Below are 19,537 nucleotides of genomic sequence, written 5' to 3' on the forward strand. Positions count from 1 at the left end.
AGAAATGTAAAGTCTTTGCATGTAGGAAACAGAAACCCGAAGTACAGCTATACGATGGGAAGGTTGGTAATGGGTGAAAGTACCCTAGAAAAGGACTTGGGGGTAATGGTGGATAAGACAATGAAGCCATTGGCACAGTGCGTGGCGGCCTCTAAGAAGGCGAATAGAATGCTAGGTATTATCAAGAAAGGTATTACAACCAGAACGAAAGAAGTTATCATGCCGTTGTATCAGGCGATGGTGCGCCCGCATCTGGAGTATTGCGTCCAGTATTGGGCACCGTACCTAAAGAAGGATGTGGCGATTCTCGGGAAGGTTCAGAAAAGAGCGACGCGATTGATAAGAGGTATGGGAAACCTTTCATACGCTGAAAGATTAGAAAAACTGGGGCTCTTTTCCCTGGAAAAGCGGAGGCTTATAGGGGACATGATAGAGACTTACAAGATCATGAAGGGCATGGAGAAAGTGGAGAGGGACAGATTCTTCAAATTTTCAAAAACTACAAGAATGAGAGGGCATTCGGAAAAATTAAGAGGGGACAGATTCAGAACCAATGCTAGGAAGTTCTTCTTCACCCAAAGGGTGGTGGACGCTTGGAATGCACTTCCAGAGGGTGTGATAGGACAGAGTATGGTATTGGGGTTCAAGAAGGGATTGGATGACTTCCTGAAGGAAAAGGGAATAGAAGGGTATAGATAGAGGATTACTATACAGGTCCTGGACCTGATGGGCCACCGCGTGAGCGGACTGCTGGGTATGATGGACCTCTGGTCTGACCCAGCAGAGGCAATGCTTATGTTCTTATGTTCCATGGAACTTCATATACAGTAGATATATCTTCTGAAAGAGTAAAAACAGCCAGTGCCTCAGTGCTAGCATGGGGAAAGACACACGAAAGGAAAGGTTGGAAGATTCACTCGCACAGACTCAGAAGCCTTTTGCCCTGATAAGATGACTCGGTTTGGACCGGAGGGTTCCCTCCCCAGGTCTGTAGGGAGATAAATAATGTTGCTCAAGGGATCTCCTCCTGCATTTCCCACAGTTACCATTATAGATACAAGCAGAGAACAATCTTTAGTAAATACAGTTATATGTTGTACCCATTAAAGCTGTCAGCAACACCGTCCCACACTCACTTCATGAATCCCAGGATTCTCTTTCTCTTCTTTTCTGTTTCAGAAGAGGGTCAGCCGTCTACATTTAGGAATCATTACCAAACCCCCAGAAATCTGTAGAAATTACAGCTGTGCTATAAGTAAAATTTCTGAATCATCTGGCCAGTATTGAAAATGAAATAACAAGCCAGGAACAGCCCCTAGTCTCTTAAATAGCGCTTCAGCCCCCGGATTCCAGGGCTCTGTTAGTTCATGGTTTTCCTCCTTTCTTTCCCATTGATCCTCCTCCACCCACATCCCACTGTCAGTCAGCGTACCTCAGGGCTGTATCCTGGGTAGGGTTGCCAGTCATCCAGATTTCTCCGAACATGTCCTCCTTTTGAGAGGAGAGATACTGAGGAGCCGCAGAGCGAATATACTTATAGGTCAGGAAGAGCCGTTTGCAATGTATGCGGAAGCGGAAGGGATCCAATGAAGCGACTTGAGGAGAGGGGAAGTGTGAACATAACAACACTAGCGGAATGCAAGAATTCTGAACAGATTGAAGGGGAGAGAGATGGTTTAGAAGAAAATTGCAGTAGTCTAGGCGAGAGGTGATGAGAGCCTATTTGCAGTTTAGAAAGAAGCAGGAAAGCAGTTTTTTCAGAAATTTGGTTTATTAGATTATAATCCTAATTGATAATTTGGTTATGAACCTGCTAGTTTTATTTGCTTTCCTGTGATTAATCTGGTTTCTTGTCTCTGGAATCCGCCCACATTGTTAAGATGGTGGCGGAATAGAAGACCTGGAATAACGTAGCATAATGCAGTATTAGCTGAGCTCATCAATCGGAAGATCTGATCAACTGATGCAGATTTTATTCCACATAAATCCAGTCCATTAAAACAAATGTGCAACTCACTAAAATGTGAATTTGTACTTCATTTGTAGAACCTCATCCACTGTTTCGCGAACTGTGTGCCTCCTGAGATTTGAGGTGTACCGCGAGATGCTGGGGGGGAAGGAGAGGCACCGATGCCCGCTATCTGCCTACAGGTCGTGCCTCTCTCGGTGAGAGACACGTCTTGTAGGCAATCAGCCAGTACCAGCGCCTCTTCCCTGCCCGCACCCCCCACTGGCGGTTCAGGGCCAATCTGGAGGGCCTTCACGCATGCGTTGACATTGACGTGATGACTTCATGCATGCCCATGATGTCATCATGCCAATGGCGGTGCAGTTCCGGATGCCTTGAGCCGTGGCCACTATGTTTACTGTTCTGTGGCTTGACAAAGTTTGTGAGTTAGTATGATTCAACTGTAGATAAATCTGAACATCATTATAGGTCATTGAGGGTTGGGGAGATGAGGATCATTACGTTACCTGTCCCAAGAAATATCACGTCGTATAGGCCATCTTCTGCCACTACCTGGTCCACCACAATCTGTGTTAGCTTGTACTCTACGTTGAGTCGAGTGAACACCGGCCGTCCAGTGATGGGATAAACTGGCTTGTACATCAGGGGATGATGCTTCACAAAATTAATAACATCATCTGGAAAATCCTTGGTTGATTTAATCAGTGGGTCATATGTTCTGCTCGGGCACTGAAAGCAAGAAGAAAAAGAGTTTAGAGCTGGGCATCTAGAGCAGTTTTGTTCATTGAGTTCACACCTGGGGACGTCTACAACGAACTGGCAAGGCTCAAGGTAAGCAAAGCCATGGGACCGGACAATTTACACCCAAGAGTGCTCAGAGAATTGAGAGATGTTCTGGCGGAACCGTTGGCAGTGCTCTTCAATCTCTCACTAAGTACGGGGAAAGTTCCGTTGGACTGGAAAACTGCCAACGTTGTTCCTCTACATAAAAAGGGTTGCAAGGCTGAGGCTGTGAACTATAGACCGGTAAGCCTCACCTCAATAGTGTGTAAACTCATGGAAACACTAATTAAGTATAAATTAGATACGATCCTGAACGAGGAAAATCTCCGGGATCCCAGTCAACATGGATTCACCAAAGGTAGGTCATGCCAGTCCAATCTTATCAGCTGCTTTGACTGGGTAACAAAAAGACTGGACTCAGGCGAGTCCTTGGACGTCATGTACCTGGACTTCAGCAAAGCGTTTGACAGCGTCCCACACCGCAGGCTGCTGAACAAGATGAAATCGATGGGATTAGGAGAGACTCTAACTACATGGGTCAAAGATTGGCTTTGTGGCAGACTTCAGAGGGTGGTGGTTAATGGTACCCTCTCTAAAATGTCGGAAGTGACTAGCGGAGTACCACAGGGTTCAGTCCTGGGCCCTCTCCTCTTCAACATATTCATTGGGGATCTGACTCAAGGGCTTCAAGGCAAGGTAACCTTATTCGCTGATGACGCCAAACTATGCAATATAGTAAACGACTATAATCTAAAGGATGCTATGGAGCAAGACCTGCGTACTCTAGAAAGTTGGTCCTCGATCTGGCAGCTGGGCTTCAACGCCAAGAAATGTAAGGTCATGCATCTCAGTAACAGAAATCCTTGCAGAACTTACACCCTGAATGGAGAAACTTTAACCAGAACTACGGCAGAACGAGACTTAGGAGTAATCATCAGTGCTGATATGAAAGCTGCCACTCAAGTGGAGAAGGCTTCATCTAAAGCACGGCAGATGATAGGTTGTATCAGGAGAAGCTTCGTCAACAGGAAGCCTGAAGTCATGATGCCATTGTACAGAGCCATGGTGAGACCTCATCTGGAATACTGTGTGCAGTTTTGGAGGCCACATTACCGTAAAGATGAGCTCAGAGTTGAATCAGTTCAGCGGACGGCCACCAGGATGGTCTCGGGGCTAAAGGGTCTCCCGTACGAGGAAAGACTGAGCAAATTGCAGCTCTACTCTCTCGAGGAGCGTAGGGAAAGGGGAGACATGATTGAGACATTTAAGTACATCACGGGACGGGTTGAGGTGGAAGATGATATCTTTCTCCTGAAGGGACCCTCGACCACAAGAGGTCATCCGCTCAAACTCAGGGGAGGGAAGTTTCGTGGAGACACCAGGAAACACTTCTTCACGGAGAGAGTGATTGAGCACTGGAACAAGCTTCCAATGCAGGTGATCGAGGCACGCAGCATCCCAGACTTCTAGAATAAATGGGATACCTATGTGGGATCCCTACGAGGGTCAGCCAAAGGATAGGATCACTAGGGTATAGACTTGAAAGAGCGGGTCAGTAGAATGGCAGTATTACAATTAGACTTAAAAGGGAGGGTCGATGGTGTGGGCAGACTTGATGGGCTGTAGCCCTTATCTGCCGTCATCTTTCTATGTTTCTATAGAAACATAGAAACTGACGGCCCATCTAGTCTGCCCACACTAATGACCCTACCTTCCCCTATGTAGAGATCCCACGTACCAATCCCATTTTGTCTTAAAATCTGGTACGCTGCTGGCCTCAATTACCTGTAGTGGAAGATTATTCCAGCGATCAACCACCCTTTCGGTGAAGAAATATTTTCTGTTGTCACCATGAAATTTCCCACCCCTGAGTTTCAACGGATGCCCTCTTGTAGTCAAGAAACCTTTAAGAAAAAAGATATCTTCTTCCACCTCGATACGGCCCGTGACATATTTGAAGGTCTCGATCATGTCTCCCCTCTCTCTGCATTCCTCGAGTGAGTATAGCTGCAATTTATCCAGCCGTTCCTCATACGGGAGATCCCTGAGACCATCCGGGTGGCCATTCGCTGAACCGATTCAACTCTCAGCACATCTTTGTTCCTTTTGCTTCCTGTGTCATTTCTGGGAATGTTTGTTTTTTGTTTTGTTTCACTGCATTTTCATCACAGGAGGGGCAGAGGGGATGGACTGCTCCAGGAGCCATCTTGGCGGGGGCGCTGGCACGGGCTCCTCTTCTCTTCAAAATCTTCAGTGACAGCGAACAGCATCTTCTAGCTCAGGATGGGATCAGGAAGTGAGGTCAGAGGCAGAGCTAGGAAACGCTGCTCCCTGCCACCCAAGTCGTTGACGAGGTATGTTGGGGGAGGAAAAGTACAGAGGAGCACACAGCGCCACTGCCCAGGTGCCTCCTTCCCTCGCTACGCTACTGCACAGGACCACAGTCATTCAGCACGCACGATGTGCAGAGGCGCAGTGTTCTGAATGAGTGCGCCAGATGAGTGCATGTGCTTAGTGGATGTCCTCTTTACAACTAGTGCGCACTCTCCTGAAAGTATAGGGTTACCAGAAGTCCGGGAAAACCCAGACACGTCCTCTTTTTAGAGCAGTGGTTCTCAACCCTGCCCTGGAGGACCACCAGGCCAATCGGGTTTTCAAGCTAGCCCTAATAAATATGCAAGAGAGAGATTTGCTTATAATGGAAGTGACAGGCATGGAATCTGCTCCATGCAAATTCATTAGGGATATCCTGAAAACCCAATTGGCCTGGTGATCCACCAGGACAGAGTTGGGAACCACTGTCCAGGTACCCAGACGGACTTCACAAAATCCGGTGGTTTGCCCAGGTTTTGAAGAACCCTGCTGAGCTTTGGCTGCATCTGGAGGGCCTCTGAGCATGCGCGGATGACATCACACCTCCCCCCCCCGCGCATACTCCAGGCCCTCCAGACACGGCAGGAGCTCATCAGGGAAAAAGAGAGGAGGACTGTGGGGGAGGAGCTAGGGCAGAATGGGGCGGGGCTGGAGGCAGAACAGGACGGGGTCAGAGGTAGAACAGGGCAAGGCCATGTGTCTGGGGTTTTTCAGACTAAAATCTAGTAACCCTTTGAAAGTATGGATTGTTATTTGCAAAGCTAGAATGCAAATGTTTATGTGTTTTTCTGTTCTGTACATTTTTGTTTGATAATGACATGCAACAATACGGAACATGCTGTTGAAAAAATGCCTGAAAATCTTGGCATCCGTTAGTTTGTATGTGTTGTGAGGCTGTTTCATTGCTCAAAAGAGGAAAGTCACTGTTTCAGGATATTTAGTAACTGACTGAGAATCTATCAGGATTAACTGAATACTGTTTGCACTGTTCCTAATTATGGCTATTAAAGTTTATCAACAAAACAGGAATGCTGAGGAAACAGAGTTTAAAAAGCAAGGCATTGGCTTTGATCTCATTGCAAAACTTGCAGAAATGGCCAACAAATGCAAAAAGCTGTCACGTTGGAACATCCCCCCGGCCCCCCCCCCCCCCCACCACACACACACACACATTTTTATCTAAGATTACCCTGTATGACTCAGGACAGATTTGCCTTTCCAGTTGATTAATGTGCTTAAATATAATTAAAATAAACAGGGAAAATGCTTTATGAGAGGGTTTTGCAATGAATTTGAGTTCCACTCTCAAAATTCCCGTTTTTGCCATCTCACATAAGATCCTGCACTTCTGGTTTCACTTTGTTGCAGCATGACATTGTTTTCCTATATTGAACTAGATTTCCATGCATTCAATGAACAAATATGGTTATCAGTTCCCAGCGGACGGGAGAACTTGTGCTTCTGAAAAAATACTTTTGTGTTTTGTTGCAAATCTGCTTTGCCTTTCTAATGCTGATGTCTGTGGGTCTGCCTCCCTCTAGTGGTGATAATTAAAAATGAACAGCAGCTGGATTTAAAAAGATGCATTTCAGTGAAAGGTACTTAACATCTTTATGTCTTTCTAGGCATCAGCATATATTCTGGACAAGATTACTTAGGGGTACTTTTACTAAGGCGTGTTAGCCGTTTCAGCATGCTAAACGCTAACGAGTCCATAGACTATAATGGACATGTTAGCGTTTAGCGCGCAGGCTAAAACAGCGAGTGTGCCTTAGTGAAAATTTAGATCTCAGTGAATTACTACATCAATATTAACAAGCATCTTGCTTTAAGCTTCTTATTCTGTAATCTTAGCGCTAAAAGTAAGAACCATTTGTATTCCAAGATTCTCGGATCCTGGCAATTACGTGCATGAATGCGCACACTCAGTGATATTCTTGGAAATGAGCAAGCAGAGTGCGGAGCGTAACTGTAACGAGATTTTCTCAGGGGGAGGCACATGGGTGTGGCATTGGCTGGTCCCACGCTTACACACATGTTATACTCTAACGTGCAATATTTAACAGCTCACACTGACAACTGCTTGTACTTGGGGTAAGCGATAACACTTAAATGTTGATATACAAATGCTGGAATCCGGGTGCCTTGATGTTCTTATAGATTTTATGCTTGGTTCTCAGCATTTTGGTGCCCAAATCTGGGTTACTTTTATAGAATTTTCTTCTAAGTGTTTTTTTTTTTTCAGCCTAAGAAACAGTGTAGAGCAGGGGTGTCAAAGTCCCTCCTCGAGGGCCGCAATCCAGTTGGCTTTTCAGGATTTCTCCAACAAATATGCATGAGATCTATCTGCATGCACTGCTTTCATTGTATGCTTAAGAACATAAGAAATGCCTCTGCTGAGTCAGACCCGAGGTCCATCGTGCCCAGCAGTCTGCTCACGCGGCGGCCCAACAGGTCCAGGACCTGTGCAGTAATCTTCTATCTATACCCCTCTATCCCCATTTCCAGTAGGAATTTGTCCAATCCTTTCTTGAACCCCAGTACCGTACTCTGCCTTATAACGTCCTCTGGAAGCGCATTCCAGGTGTCCACCACACGTTGGGTAAAGAAGAACTTCCTAGCATTTGTTTTGAATCTGTCCCCTTTCAACTTTTCCGAATGCCCTCTTGTTCTCTTATTTTTCGAAAGTTCGAAGAATCTGTCCCTCTCTACTCTCTCTATGCCCTTCATGATCTTGTAAGTCTCTATCATATCCCCTCTAAGTCTCCTCTTCTCCAGGGAAAAGAGACCCAGCTTCTCCAATCTCTCAGAATATGACAGGTTTTCCATACCTATTATCAGACGTGTTGCTCTCCTCTGAACCCTCTCGACTAACGCCATATCCTTCTTAAGATACGGCGACCAATATTGGACGCAGTACTAATAGATCTCATGCATATTCAGTGGGGAAATCCTGAAAACCCAACTGGATTGTGGCCCTCGAGGAGGGACTTTGACACCCCTGGTGTAGAGGGAGACCGAAAGCAGTTGGTGTGATAAGGGGAAAGGAGCAGTGTGGAGTAGGGCGAAACAGTTTGTCTCGCTTTGGTTAATACTTTGGTGGGAGCCGGCAGAGAATTTCTCTAAGCAGTTGGCTTACCTCTATCCATTATAGCTGTGGGGATCAGTGTCCCAGAACCCTGAAAGGGGGGATTTCTATTTGTCCTGATCGTGTCCTTCTGGCCTGCCTACTGTGCACATTTGTAGCCACAGGGTACTAGAAGGAGGTCCAGGGGCTACACAAATGGCTTAAACATAGCTTAACAGCCTATATGTCTATTTCTATAGGGCCTCTACGAGTAGCTCTGAAATGACTGTTTAGGTCCATGCATACAAAAGCTTGATCATATTTTCAAAGTTTATATATATATGGCAGTTGATTATGGAGCTGAACTATGACATTCAAACTTTTGCCATTTTCAGGTGGTTTTAAGCATAATTCCCAGCCACCGCCAAGATCTTCTCTGAAACCCTGCTTCAAATATCAGATGCAATTCATGTGATTCAAAATGGGAATAAATTCCAGCATGGGTGTATTGTTATTCTGAAACATACTTTGAAAGTCTGTTCACACCACATCCACAATGTTCCTCTTTGAAATGTATGCAGTTTTTAAGAAAGTTTGGGTAAGTTCCTGGAGGAAAAGTCCATATTCTTCTATTGAGACAGACATGGGGGAAGCCACTGCTTGCCCTGGAGTGTTGCTACTTTGGGGGGTTTTGCTAGTGTCCTGGATTGGCCTCCATGATGGGCAAGGTGGACCATTAGTCTGACCCAGTAGGGCTATTCTTATGTTCATTTATGTTAAGCGGAAGTATTTCACTAAGCAATCTGCTCTGTGGCTCCTTTAAATAAAAACAGAAGATGCACCTGTGATGCAGTGGATGTGGCTGAAGGCATGTTTATGTCTCAGCATTTGCTCTAACATTCCTCAGACTATTAAGTGCAGTAAGACAGTTTAGAATGAGAATTTAAGAGAAGGAAAGAGGACAGATGAAAAGGAAAGAAAAACAAGGGAGGAAGGGTCAAACTACTCTGTCCCCAGAAGGGGTGTTTGATGAGCAGGTTCTCACAGCTTTTTTAAATCGTGGCAAAGAATTATACAAGCTCCCGACCATTTCCTGAGAAATGCTGGGACCCCTCTGGGGTTCATCTCTCTAAAGCCCTTCTTAGCATCTCTCGGTTGTGCTCCTCCCACAGAACCAGCTACAGCAAAACACCTGGCTGGACCCTGGGTCTCCAAACCCCTGTAGATTGCCGAGTCCCTCCTGGTGCTCTTCACCTCAGCTGCTCCGAGCCCGGGCCGTTCAGTTCACTTGGGGATGAGTTGCTACATCACTCAGACTTCCCCACACTATGGGAAACCTTCACTCAGTGGCGTAGTGAGGGTGAGTAGCCCCTCCCCCACCCCGCTCCTTCTCAACCCTCCCTTCCATTCCCTTCCACCGTATCTCTAATTTTCCTGGTGCACCCGGAAGTGACATCAGAGAGCCAACACCGATGTGGGCTTGCGCTGGGAAAATGAAAGCGGTACGAGGGAAGGGAAGGGGCAGAGAGGAGGAGAGATGCAAACGCTCCCACCCCAGTCACTATGTCAGTCTCTAGCTGCCCTTGGCAGAGTGAAGGTGAGCGATGCCTGGGGTGGTGGTGCCCCTCTTCCCTGCCCCTTCCCTGTACCTTTTTAACTTTGACGCAAGCAGCCACAAACTTGCTGCCCACATCGGCTTTGGCACTCTGTCTGATGCGGATCCCGGAAGTGACGTCAGAGAGTGCGCCAAAGCCAATGAGGGCAGCAAGTAGGTGGCTGCTCATGACAAAGTTAAAAAAAGGTCCAGGGAAAGGGAAGGTCCGTGCACACGGCGGGGGGAGGAGTGGGAAGGGGCAGAGAGAAGGAGGGGTGCCCCCCCCCCACACCCCTTACTATGCCACTGTCTGCCAGTGCCCCAAATGCAAATGAAAGCAACAAAGAAAAGCTGGTTCTGGTTTTAATGCTTTCCGTGAAAGTAAATCACTCCAGCCTGGGTTGCTCAATTTGGATTCCCTCCAATCTACATCATAATTGAATCTGGGTCGTTAATCAAACGTTCCCTAAATGAATAAAGACTGAAGACACCGTGTGAGAATGAAATGAAATGAAGGCTCCTCTTTCCCAGAGTGCAGCTGGGATTTGTACTTCTCATGCTTGACGTGTGCTAAGTTCACTCTTCGGGCCATTCCCAACATGTTCCATTATTACGCCTTAGCGGTACGTTGTGCAGAGCTCAGGCCACCCCATTTCCATGCCCATAATGCCCACATTTCCCAACTCGAAGGACGCCTTGAACATATTTCTTTCTTTCTAAAATTTCTAGACCGTCTATCTAAGGCACATGAATCAGCCTGAACTCTCATGATAGCCTGGTCATGTCTACTGGGCCTATACGCTAACAACATGTGCTAAGTCACTTTCTTAAACATGGCCTAAATCCCCCCCCCCCCCCCCAAGCATATGATCCCAAAGAGAAGCTGAATACATACTGTGCCAGGTCGAGGATAAGGGATCCTGCCTTCATACTGCACCCATCGATGGTCTGGGCTCTCTTTATGAGCATAGGGACCATTGAAGACTGTTCTGATATCAGCCATGCTATAGACGCAGACTGCAGAGCCCTTAAATATGGAACTGGAAAGAGAAGAGACCTTTTTTCAGTGGTTATTCAGCAGATTCAAGGACCCAGAGGAGTATCATACTGCTACGTAGATAAATGTAGTACTATATGTCCATTTTCTCATTGAAAACTACAAAAAAATGTAGGGGCTTACTTATTTTTTGCCTCACCTTATGTGAATAATTCTTATCTGTGCCTCGAAAAACCCACCACTCCTCAAGGCAAGTAAACATGTGTGCCACATAAGTCTGTATGCACATAAGGGTGGAAAATTTTCAAAAAGCCTGTTCTGTACATAAAACAGAAGCTTATTAGTGGCAAAGGCTTTGAAGGAAGCCCCTCCCCTTTCTTTAGGACTATGAGGTCAGCAGTACAAATGAAAGGTCCCAGGGCATGAAACAAAACCCATAAACATATCCAAAGGTCACTTAGCATTTGGCATGTGCTAACAAACAGGGAACTGCACACACTGGCTGCATTCAAACCATGTTCGCAGATGAGCGTATGACAAAGCTAATAGAGTCTTCTCTTCGTTACGAAAGATGCCTAAAGATTCGATGAACACAGATACAAATCATACGACCTATCCTGTCTGTCCATCTACACCAAGAACAAAACTCGACGAGCTAGAGATTAGACGTACCTTGTAGTGGTGAAAATCCCAAAGACTAGTGGGTTTCGTTCATCTTTCGTTGGAAGTAGGAATGTATCTTCTGTAAGGGACAATTTTCAAGTTTTTAAAATAAAAACCTTAATTCGTTTTATCATTATTCATGGTTAGGTTGTTTTTTTTATTTTTTCATTTGGTACAATTTATGTATATATATATATAACAAACTCAGGAAAATCTACCAATATCATCATAAACATTTACAGAAGAAAAATAAAATCATTCAATGATATATCCCACATTATCTGGCCGACAGTCCTTAAAGCAACATAAATTTAGTAAGGAAAAACAATGTGGCACCTATTTCTATACATTCCTTCCATAATCAACCATAAACAAATAACCAAATAGGTCTAAGATAGTGTGTGAACCGGTTTATCTTTTAGAAAACCTAATGGACTGGATCTAAAAAGACAAACTTATCGCTTGCGTATGAGCATTTACAGGGAAATTTTAAGAAGAAAGTGCTAGGCCTAAGTGCTAGGAACTGCTTCCTCTTCATTTGAGTCTGCTTAGAGACATCAGGAAATATGAGAATTCTTTGTCCAGAAAACAGAGCCTGTTTTTTTAGTAAAATATAGTTTCAAGATAGTTTGTTGCTCTAGTTCTGTCTTGAAGACTACCAATAGTGTAGCACGTTTTGTTATTGTGTCTTTACATCAGGGGTCTCAAAGTCCCTCCTTGAGGGCCACAATCCAGTCGGGTTTTCAGGATTTCCCCAATGAATATTCAAGAGATCTATGTGCATATTCATTGGGGAAATCCTGAAAACCCTACTGGATTGCGGCCCTCAAGGAGGGACTTTGAGATCCCTGCTTTAGATGATTCTAGAAACTAGGAAAGCTCTAAACTGTCTGGAGAGACTATTTAATCAATTTCCCCTTCTGCACCCTCCTTCGGAACATAATAGAGGTTATCAGGTTGAAAATTCTCCACTTCAGAATATTGCAAAATCTCCCTCATATACATTCTTACCAGCTCCAAAGGGGAAAGGAAATGCGTGATCAGGAAATTTAGAAAACGAAGATTCCTGACTAATATGATTCTCCATTTTTTTTCCCATTTTTGCATGAAACATTACACTCTCTTTAATGTTTGATAGAGCTGTGTTTTGTAAATTACCCACAATCTTAGCCACTTTATGTAGCTATATATACGGATGTAGCGGTATATAAGAAATAAATTACATTACATTACATTTATCCAATTTACCTCCTAGCTCTACTATTTGGTCATTCATTTTAACTGTTACATCTGAGGACAATTGACACAATTTCGAAACTGTGCTTTGAAGAGAAGACTCAATTCTATTATCAATTAACCAAATATCATTTAAAGTGATAACTTTGTCCTTTGGAAGAACATCAGAATTGGCTCCTTGAACATCTGGACAGGAGTCAATCCTTTAGTCGTCACTTCATTTATTTGCTCAGCCATATTAAGTCCAAATACATTAAACAATTGTAAGGAAGGAGATACTTCCTCAGCAATGGGAGATGTATCTACACTTCCAGTGGAATTTAATGGTTGGGGAGGTGGTGAAGGGCCTCTAGAGGAAAGGGAAGTTGACTGGATACTTAAAGTTACCTGCTCTTCTGTCCCAGGTAGAGACGAAGCTAAAAGATAGTGATCAATAGGACCTGAACTTAAAGTTTGAAGATGAGGTTATGCTTTTATCTTACCCATGGTAGAAGGATTAAGTCTCAGTTCTCTCGCAGATACTCATGGGCTCCGAAGGAGCTTATAAGGGGCGTGTACTGCTCCTTTGGCATGCCTCTTCGGACACGCAACCACGGGCCGCATACCGCTACTGCCTCTGTTCTTTATCGGGTCCGGAAGGACCCTTCCGTCAGGGCTGAACGCTGGGTGGCTGCGGGGGCTGCCTGTAGAGCTAGAACAAATCAGTGCTGCTGGCGGCACTGGCGGCGAGGCTGGTGTTTTATTTTAAAGTTTACAATGTCTACTTCTTCCTACCACAATATAAAATTAATTTAATTTTTTTAAAACTGTGTTATGTGTACCTCAGACTCCTGGAGTGTATCTGACAACTCCTTTGTAACAACGTGAGCTAATCGTTGTGCATTTGCATAAACACAAGTAACTCCAACATGCTTTAAGCAAGACAAAAGTTCATAAGTGCAACTTACGCAGTTCATCGAAATATGTGTCGCCCCCATCGGGGCCCGGGATTGAACACACCAGTCTTGCCTTGAGAAATGTGGTCCATTTGTTTATCAGGCTGCGTTGACCACCCGCATCATTCTAAGAGGAAACAGGTTTTTTATGAGCACAGTACTGAAATGTACACTTTACGGAGCAGAGTAACTGGAATTAATAAGAATGCTGAAGAGGTTAATATGATTTACTGAGTTGCAGGTCTGCATTTCATCTGTAGTCAGAACTCAGTCGGATTTTATCTGAGAGAGATCAAAGTTGGTAGTAAAGACATGGAAGACCCTTAAACATTTCCACTCAACATTTTACGACTATATAAAAGGCTTTGGAGAAGGGATAATTACTGAAGGAAAAGACAGGACCCGGCATGTGTAGACAGAAGGATTTTCAACTGGGCACCATGAAGTAGCTGCCTGTCATTCGCTTTAAAACTCAACATGCTTAGTAGTGTTTGTTAGGATAAATAATGGAAAATGGGGTATGTTTATGGATTTACAATATTTTGATCATACTCGGAATGAAGTCATTAGAGTTCATTCAATAGTCACTTAGTCAGTGTTTCGTGAACTTACTTCTTTACAATTTACCACTACTACTAATCATTTCTATAGGGTTACTAGACATATGCAACGCTGTACATCAAAACACAGAAGAGACGGTCCCTGTTCCAAAGACAGACAAACTGGACAAGAAGGTGCATCAAAACGCTGTGCTTAGGTGGGGGAATTACAGGTGCTCAGAAGGTGGGTTGGACTTTGGAACTGAAGCAGCGTCAAAGAGCTGGGCTTTGGGTCTGGATTTGAAGACTTCCTGAGATGGAGGTTGATGTTCCGAGTCAGACAGTTTGTTCCAGGCATACGCTGCAGCAAAACAGAAGGACGGAGTCTGGAGTTGACTGTAGAGGAGAGAAGGGTACAGATAAGAGCGACTTATATGCCTAGTTAGGGGGGGAGAGATGAGAGAGGAAAGATGCTGAGGAGCTGCAGAGAATTGTATGCTGAAATGGATAGGGAGCCAATGAAGTGTTCGATAACAATTATAAACAAAAATAAGCCCCTTCAGAAGACCCAGATAAAAAAAATACTGCATTGGTAACATATTTTAAAGAAGAGATCATTCTTAACACAGCGGGTCGAGTCAGCTGGGGGTGTGGAAAACATGAGACAGATAGCAGGAAGATACAATTTTTCAAATATTTTCGGAACATTTTGCAATCATGACCCAGTTAAGCGCTGATTGGCTAAGGGGACCCTAAGCTATGGATTTATGCCATTGCCTTCTTTAAATCAGTCCAGCAACTACAGCACATGTTTGCTACAAAACGTTATTTGACCCTAAGTCAATGAATTTTCATTGCCAGGAAGTTATATTGGAAAAACATGTTGCACATTGTATGTGGCACATGTTCATTTTTTTCCCCCATTTGGAAATAACACGATTGCAGAGAAGAGTACAGAAAGCAAAGCAGATGACAATATTAAGAGTACGATCAATAATGAACCCATAATCAATTCTTCAAAGCACAAGGTTGGGTTTTTGTTTTGGGGGGGGAGTTGATAATAGTGGGGAAAGATGAGCTGAACACAATTGAAAAGTGCACAGTAAGGTCAAAGGTCAAATCCATCACCCAACAGCACATGAAGATTTTTTTGCAGAGTAGATGGGCAAACATTTAATGCTTTGCTGATAATTTAGTGACATTGCAGAAGGTGACCTCCAGTGTCAAAGTTCACTTCAGAAAGAGTTTCAATTCCCAGCCAGTAATGTCGTCTACGCTAACGATGTTGACCATGCAACTCATCTGTCTTCATTTGGTGACACCTTTTCAGATCTACCGATGCTCTTTTTTGCTTTCTTACTGGTGTTTTTTTTTTCCTATTGTTATTCTTGCAAGCAGTATCTTATTCATATTGGAGAGTCCTGGAGAAAAAGTTGCCTCACGTCTAAGCCGAGAGATTTATTCCTCTAGTGTCAAAGTTGGCGGATTTACCTTTGTACATGTCAGGTCTAGTGAAAGGAGCAAGACGTTCCCTCCTAATACCTAAAGTATAAACTAACTGGCCACAGAGACACTGAGAGGAAAGGACATAAAAAGCCTGCAGGTGATCATCACCAAAGCAGGAACAGTTGCGCCATTCAGAAACTTGTCAGACCAGTGTGATGGATCCTTTAGAGCAGAACTGCCCTCGCCGTCGGAACATGCCGCTTGGCCAACCTTTCCATTGCTCGCCTGAGGGGATACAAGCTGTACAGAGACACTCCGTCTCGACTCTGACTGCTCATGCAAGCCTTCACATGGCCAGACTGTGAAAAGCGAATTGTCACAGATGCATTTGAAAATGTAGAAGATCAGATCAGTAGAACAGCAAGAGAGGGAAATGAAATCGATTTGGACGTATCCTTCCGACCTAAACGTCACAATATAAAATGATGTTGACTCATTTTTATGAGTAAGGAATGTTGAAAGAGCCACTTACTCATATTCATCATATGTATGGTTGAGCTAGAATCAATCAGTTATCATCTCGTATTTGTTTCTAGATTATGGGTGTGGAATAGCGTGCCCTAGAAGCTACCACCTCCTCTTGAGTAGGCGGTAGTTTTGGGGTTAGCGCACACTCATCTGGTACGTGCGCTGAAAATGCTAGTGCACCTTCATAAAAGGAGCCCTACATTATGATATTGCCACAAATTTTCTATCACGTGGCTTCTTTATGCCTTTCTTTTACAAGATTTTATTGTCGTACTTTTTTAAGGTGATTAGAAGGTATGTTGATATTTATAATTCAATAGCAATTTTTTTGCTGCTTATTAGTTTTAATTAGCTTATTAGGAATTCTATGAGTGTCGGAGCAGTTACCGCCACCGCCGGCACGAAAACCCGCGCTACGCCTTTGTAAAAGAGGGGATTTGTTTGGAAATGCTTTATATGTATCTTTTAGATCTTCATCTATGCCCCTGAGGCAGGTTTCGGTTCCAAAGCTGAAACACGGAACATGTCGGGTCTGGAAGGATATCGAGGAAAGACTGATTATCAAAAATTACGCCAATTCCACGCGTACCACCTTGTCTCTTTGGGTAGGATTGCTGCTGGATACAGATCCCTCAGCTGAATCATATCTAAGCAATGAAATTTGATCATGTGACTAAATTCTTTCGGAAGCTACATTGGCTCCCAGTTAAGGCAAGAATATTATTCAAGTTAGGTTGTACCTGTTACAAGACATTGGTTGGCCTTACACCTGATCATATTATTGATCACTTAAAAATGGCAATACTTTTCTCAGCATTTTAGATTATTTACATTTCTTACTGTAAAAGGTGCATATACAAAAGACTTTTCCATAGAATTGTATCTTTTCAAGCTGGATCTTTTCTGTCCTGATAACAAACTCCAACTCCTATCTTTCCTTAGAAAGATGATAAAGACCTTCTTATTTGACAGATTCTTCTGAATGTGATTATAATACACTGGGCTTGTACAGTCTCTTGACCGTTGCTAATCGCGTTGAACTGAGAGGTTACCGTGCTGTATAAGTGAATTTGGTATGCTATGTTATCTGCATGACCTTTGGTTCCGCACCCAGGAATAACGCTAATCTTCTCTCATCCAATAGAAAAGGTATTTTTTTGTCCTTTATGTCTTTGTTTTATTTCTATTATCTTGAAGCGTGGACTAACATGGCCACCACACCATTCCACTTATTATTCTATAAACTATCCAGCCGATATTCAAAGCGAGTTAACCAGGCAGGAATGGCCGCCAACCGGTTAACTCACTTATTGGCAGCTAGCTGGTCATTTTCAGCAGCAGCCCTTCACCAGTCATCTTCGCTGAAAATGACCATTTAACACCAAACTGGAAGCCGGTAAAATTGAAGGCATTCTGGGGGCATTTCAGAGATATTCCAAGTTTCCAAGTTTATTCACAGTTTGATAGTCTGGCCATAAGCAAGTATCTGACCAGTTTACAATACTAAAATAAGAGTTTAAAATAATGGGCAGTACATGGACAGGACAAAGACAACAGGGAAGGGGGAGGAGGGAAGGGAAAATTCAAAAAAATACATCGAAGTTAAAATAAAAATTAAAACGGTGGAAAGGAGGGGGTGTGGGGAATAAACAAGTGAGGAGGGGCGATCGCTTCTTAAAAGCTGTTCTTAATAATTTTATTGATATTTTAAAATATTGATACCGTTTAAAATTAGACTTTCTCTGGGCCTAGTGGGAGAACAATCTAAGTTTTGTACCTGGGGCAATGGAGGAACGGAGATCGGCAGCTACAGCCGCTGGCTTCGGCATCTTCTATCCACTGCGGCCAACCCTAGCGGAAACAGGAAGTAGTCAGAGAGGGCGGGCCGCAGTGGACAGAAGACAGCAAAGCTAGCGTTAGCGCGGTGCAGTGCTTTTCTCTCCATTTAAAGGCGGGTGAGCCGACGAGAAGAAGGAGGTGGTGGTTTTGGCGGTGAGTGAGGGCGGAAGGGGGGAGTCGCCGGCTGTGCTGTGCTTTCCCGATCTGGCCGCCGCATACGCACTGTGACCACGGACCTACGGATCACAGATCAGGGATCACAGATCACGCAGGTCTGAGTGCGCATGCACGGCTAGCGTTTTATTATATAGGATACTGCACATAACAATAAATTACTTTTAAATTAGTCGCTGTTGGATCATAAAGATAGATGTAATAATCCTTGCACCATATTCTGAATCATTGCAGTTCCAAATAAAGAAAATCAACAAGTTCCTCTGATAGTCATCTGTGACAGTCACTGTTTCATCTAAATAGCAGCTGCCACAGCCATCCCTGTATAACCCAAGTGCTGGCAATTATCCGGGTACTGGATCCCTCCGTCTTCTAACTTTACAATTTAATTGGTAACGTTATGGTAGTATAATATTTTGATACTACAATTTAGGCTACATCGGATGAACCAACTGAGCTATGAAACTGTCTTTCAATGAACATTGTTTAGCCAACATGAAATCAACTGAACAAATTGCAGCTCTACACTCTCGAGGAACGTAGGAAGCGGGGAGACATGATCGAAACATTTAAGTACCTCACGGGACGTGTCGAAGTGGAAGATGATATTTTCTTTCTCAAGGGACCCTCGGCCACAAGAGGGCACCCGCTCAAACTCAGGGGCGGAAAATTTCATGGCGACACCAGAAAGTATTTCTTCACAGAGAGAGTGGTTGATCATTGGAACAAGCTTCCAGTGCAGGTGATGGAGGCAGACAGCGTGCCAGACTTTAAGAAGAAATGGGATACCCATGTGGGATCCCTACGAGGGTCAAGATAAGGAAATTGGGTCATTAGGGCATAGACAGGGGGTGGGTAAGCAGAGTGGGCAGACTTGATGGGCTGTAGCCCTTTTCTGCCGTCATCTTCTATGTTTCTATGTTTCTATAACTTTGGCTTCTTTAGCGGACCATTTTTTGCTTCCTGTTGAAAGTTGGTGGATGGTCTCCACCAGCTTAATTACAGGAAACAATTTTGGCTCCACAAAACACAAACTGCAGCTCACTGGGCTGAACTGGGAGAAGAGTGGGAGTCTTTATTATAATGAAGGTCATTGATTGGTTTATTTCAGTGGTTCTTGATTCTGTCCTGGGGGCCCCCAGCCAGTCGGATTTTCAAGAAATACCTAATCAAGTTTCAAGTTTATTAAAAGATTTTTTATACCGCCTATTCAAATTTCTAATATAAAATTACATAAGGACACGTAAAAATGGGGGATACAAATAACATCCAAAGGTAACAAAAAGCTTTGATCAGAACATTCATAACTTAAAGCAAAGATAGTGGGGAAGAACTACAATAATTATAGAAAAGATGAAACCTAAAAGGGTAAAACAGGATAAAAACAGCAGTTA

At 43.9% G+C, this 19,537-nt stretch overlaps 1 protein-coding gene across 3 annotated transcripts in view; it reads right to left on the reverse strand.

Moving 5' to 3' along the window:
• Positions 1-19,537, reverse strand: part of SEMA3D (semaphorin 3D) — a 236,473-nt gene that overhangs the window by 41,919 nt on the left and 175,017 nt on the right. For all 3 annotated transcript variants that reach the window (XM_033959416.1, XM_033959417.1, XM_033959418.1), the window contains exons 9-12: positions 13,630-13,744; positions 11,456-11,525; positions 10,682-10,826; positions 2,476-2,698 (exon numbers count right to left, since the gene is read on the reverse strand). In XM_033959416.1, the coding sequence (XP_033815307.1) occupies positions 2,476-2,698; positions 10,682-10,826; positions 11,456-11,525; positions 13,630-13,744 (553 nt within the window). The remainder of the gene's footprint in view (positions 1-2,475; positions 2,699-10,681; positions 10,827-11,455; positions 11,526-13,629; positions 13,745-19,537) is intronic.

This window comes from Geotrypetes seraphini, chromosome 9 (assembly GCF_902459505.1).
Source record: "Geotrypetes seraphini chromosome 9, aGeoSer1.1, whole genome shotgun sequence".
NCBI lineage: Eukaryota > Metazoa > Chordata > Amphibia > Gymnophiona > Dermophiidae > Geotrypetes > Geotrypetes seraphini.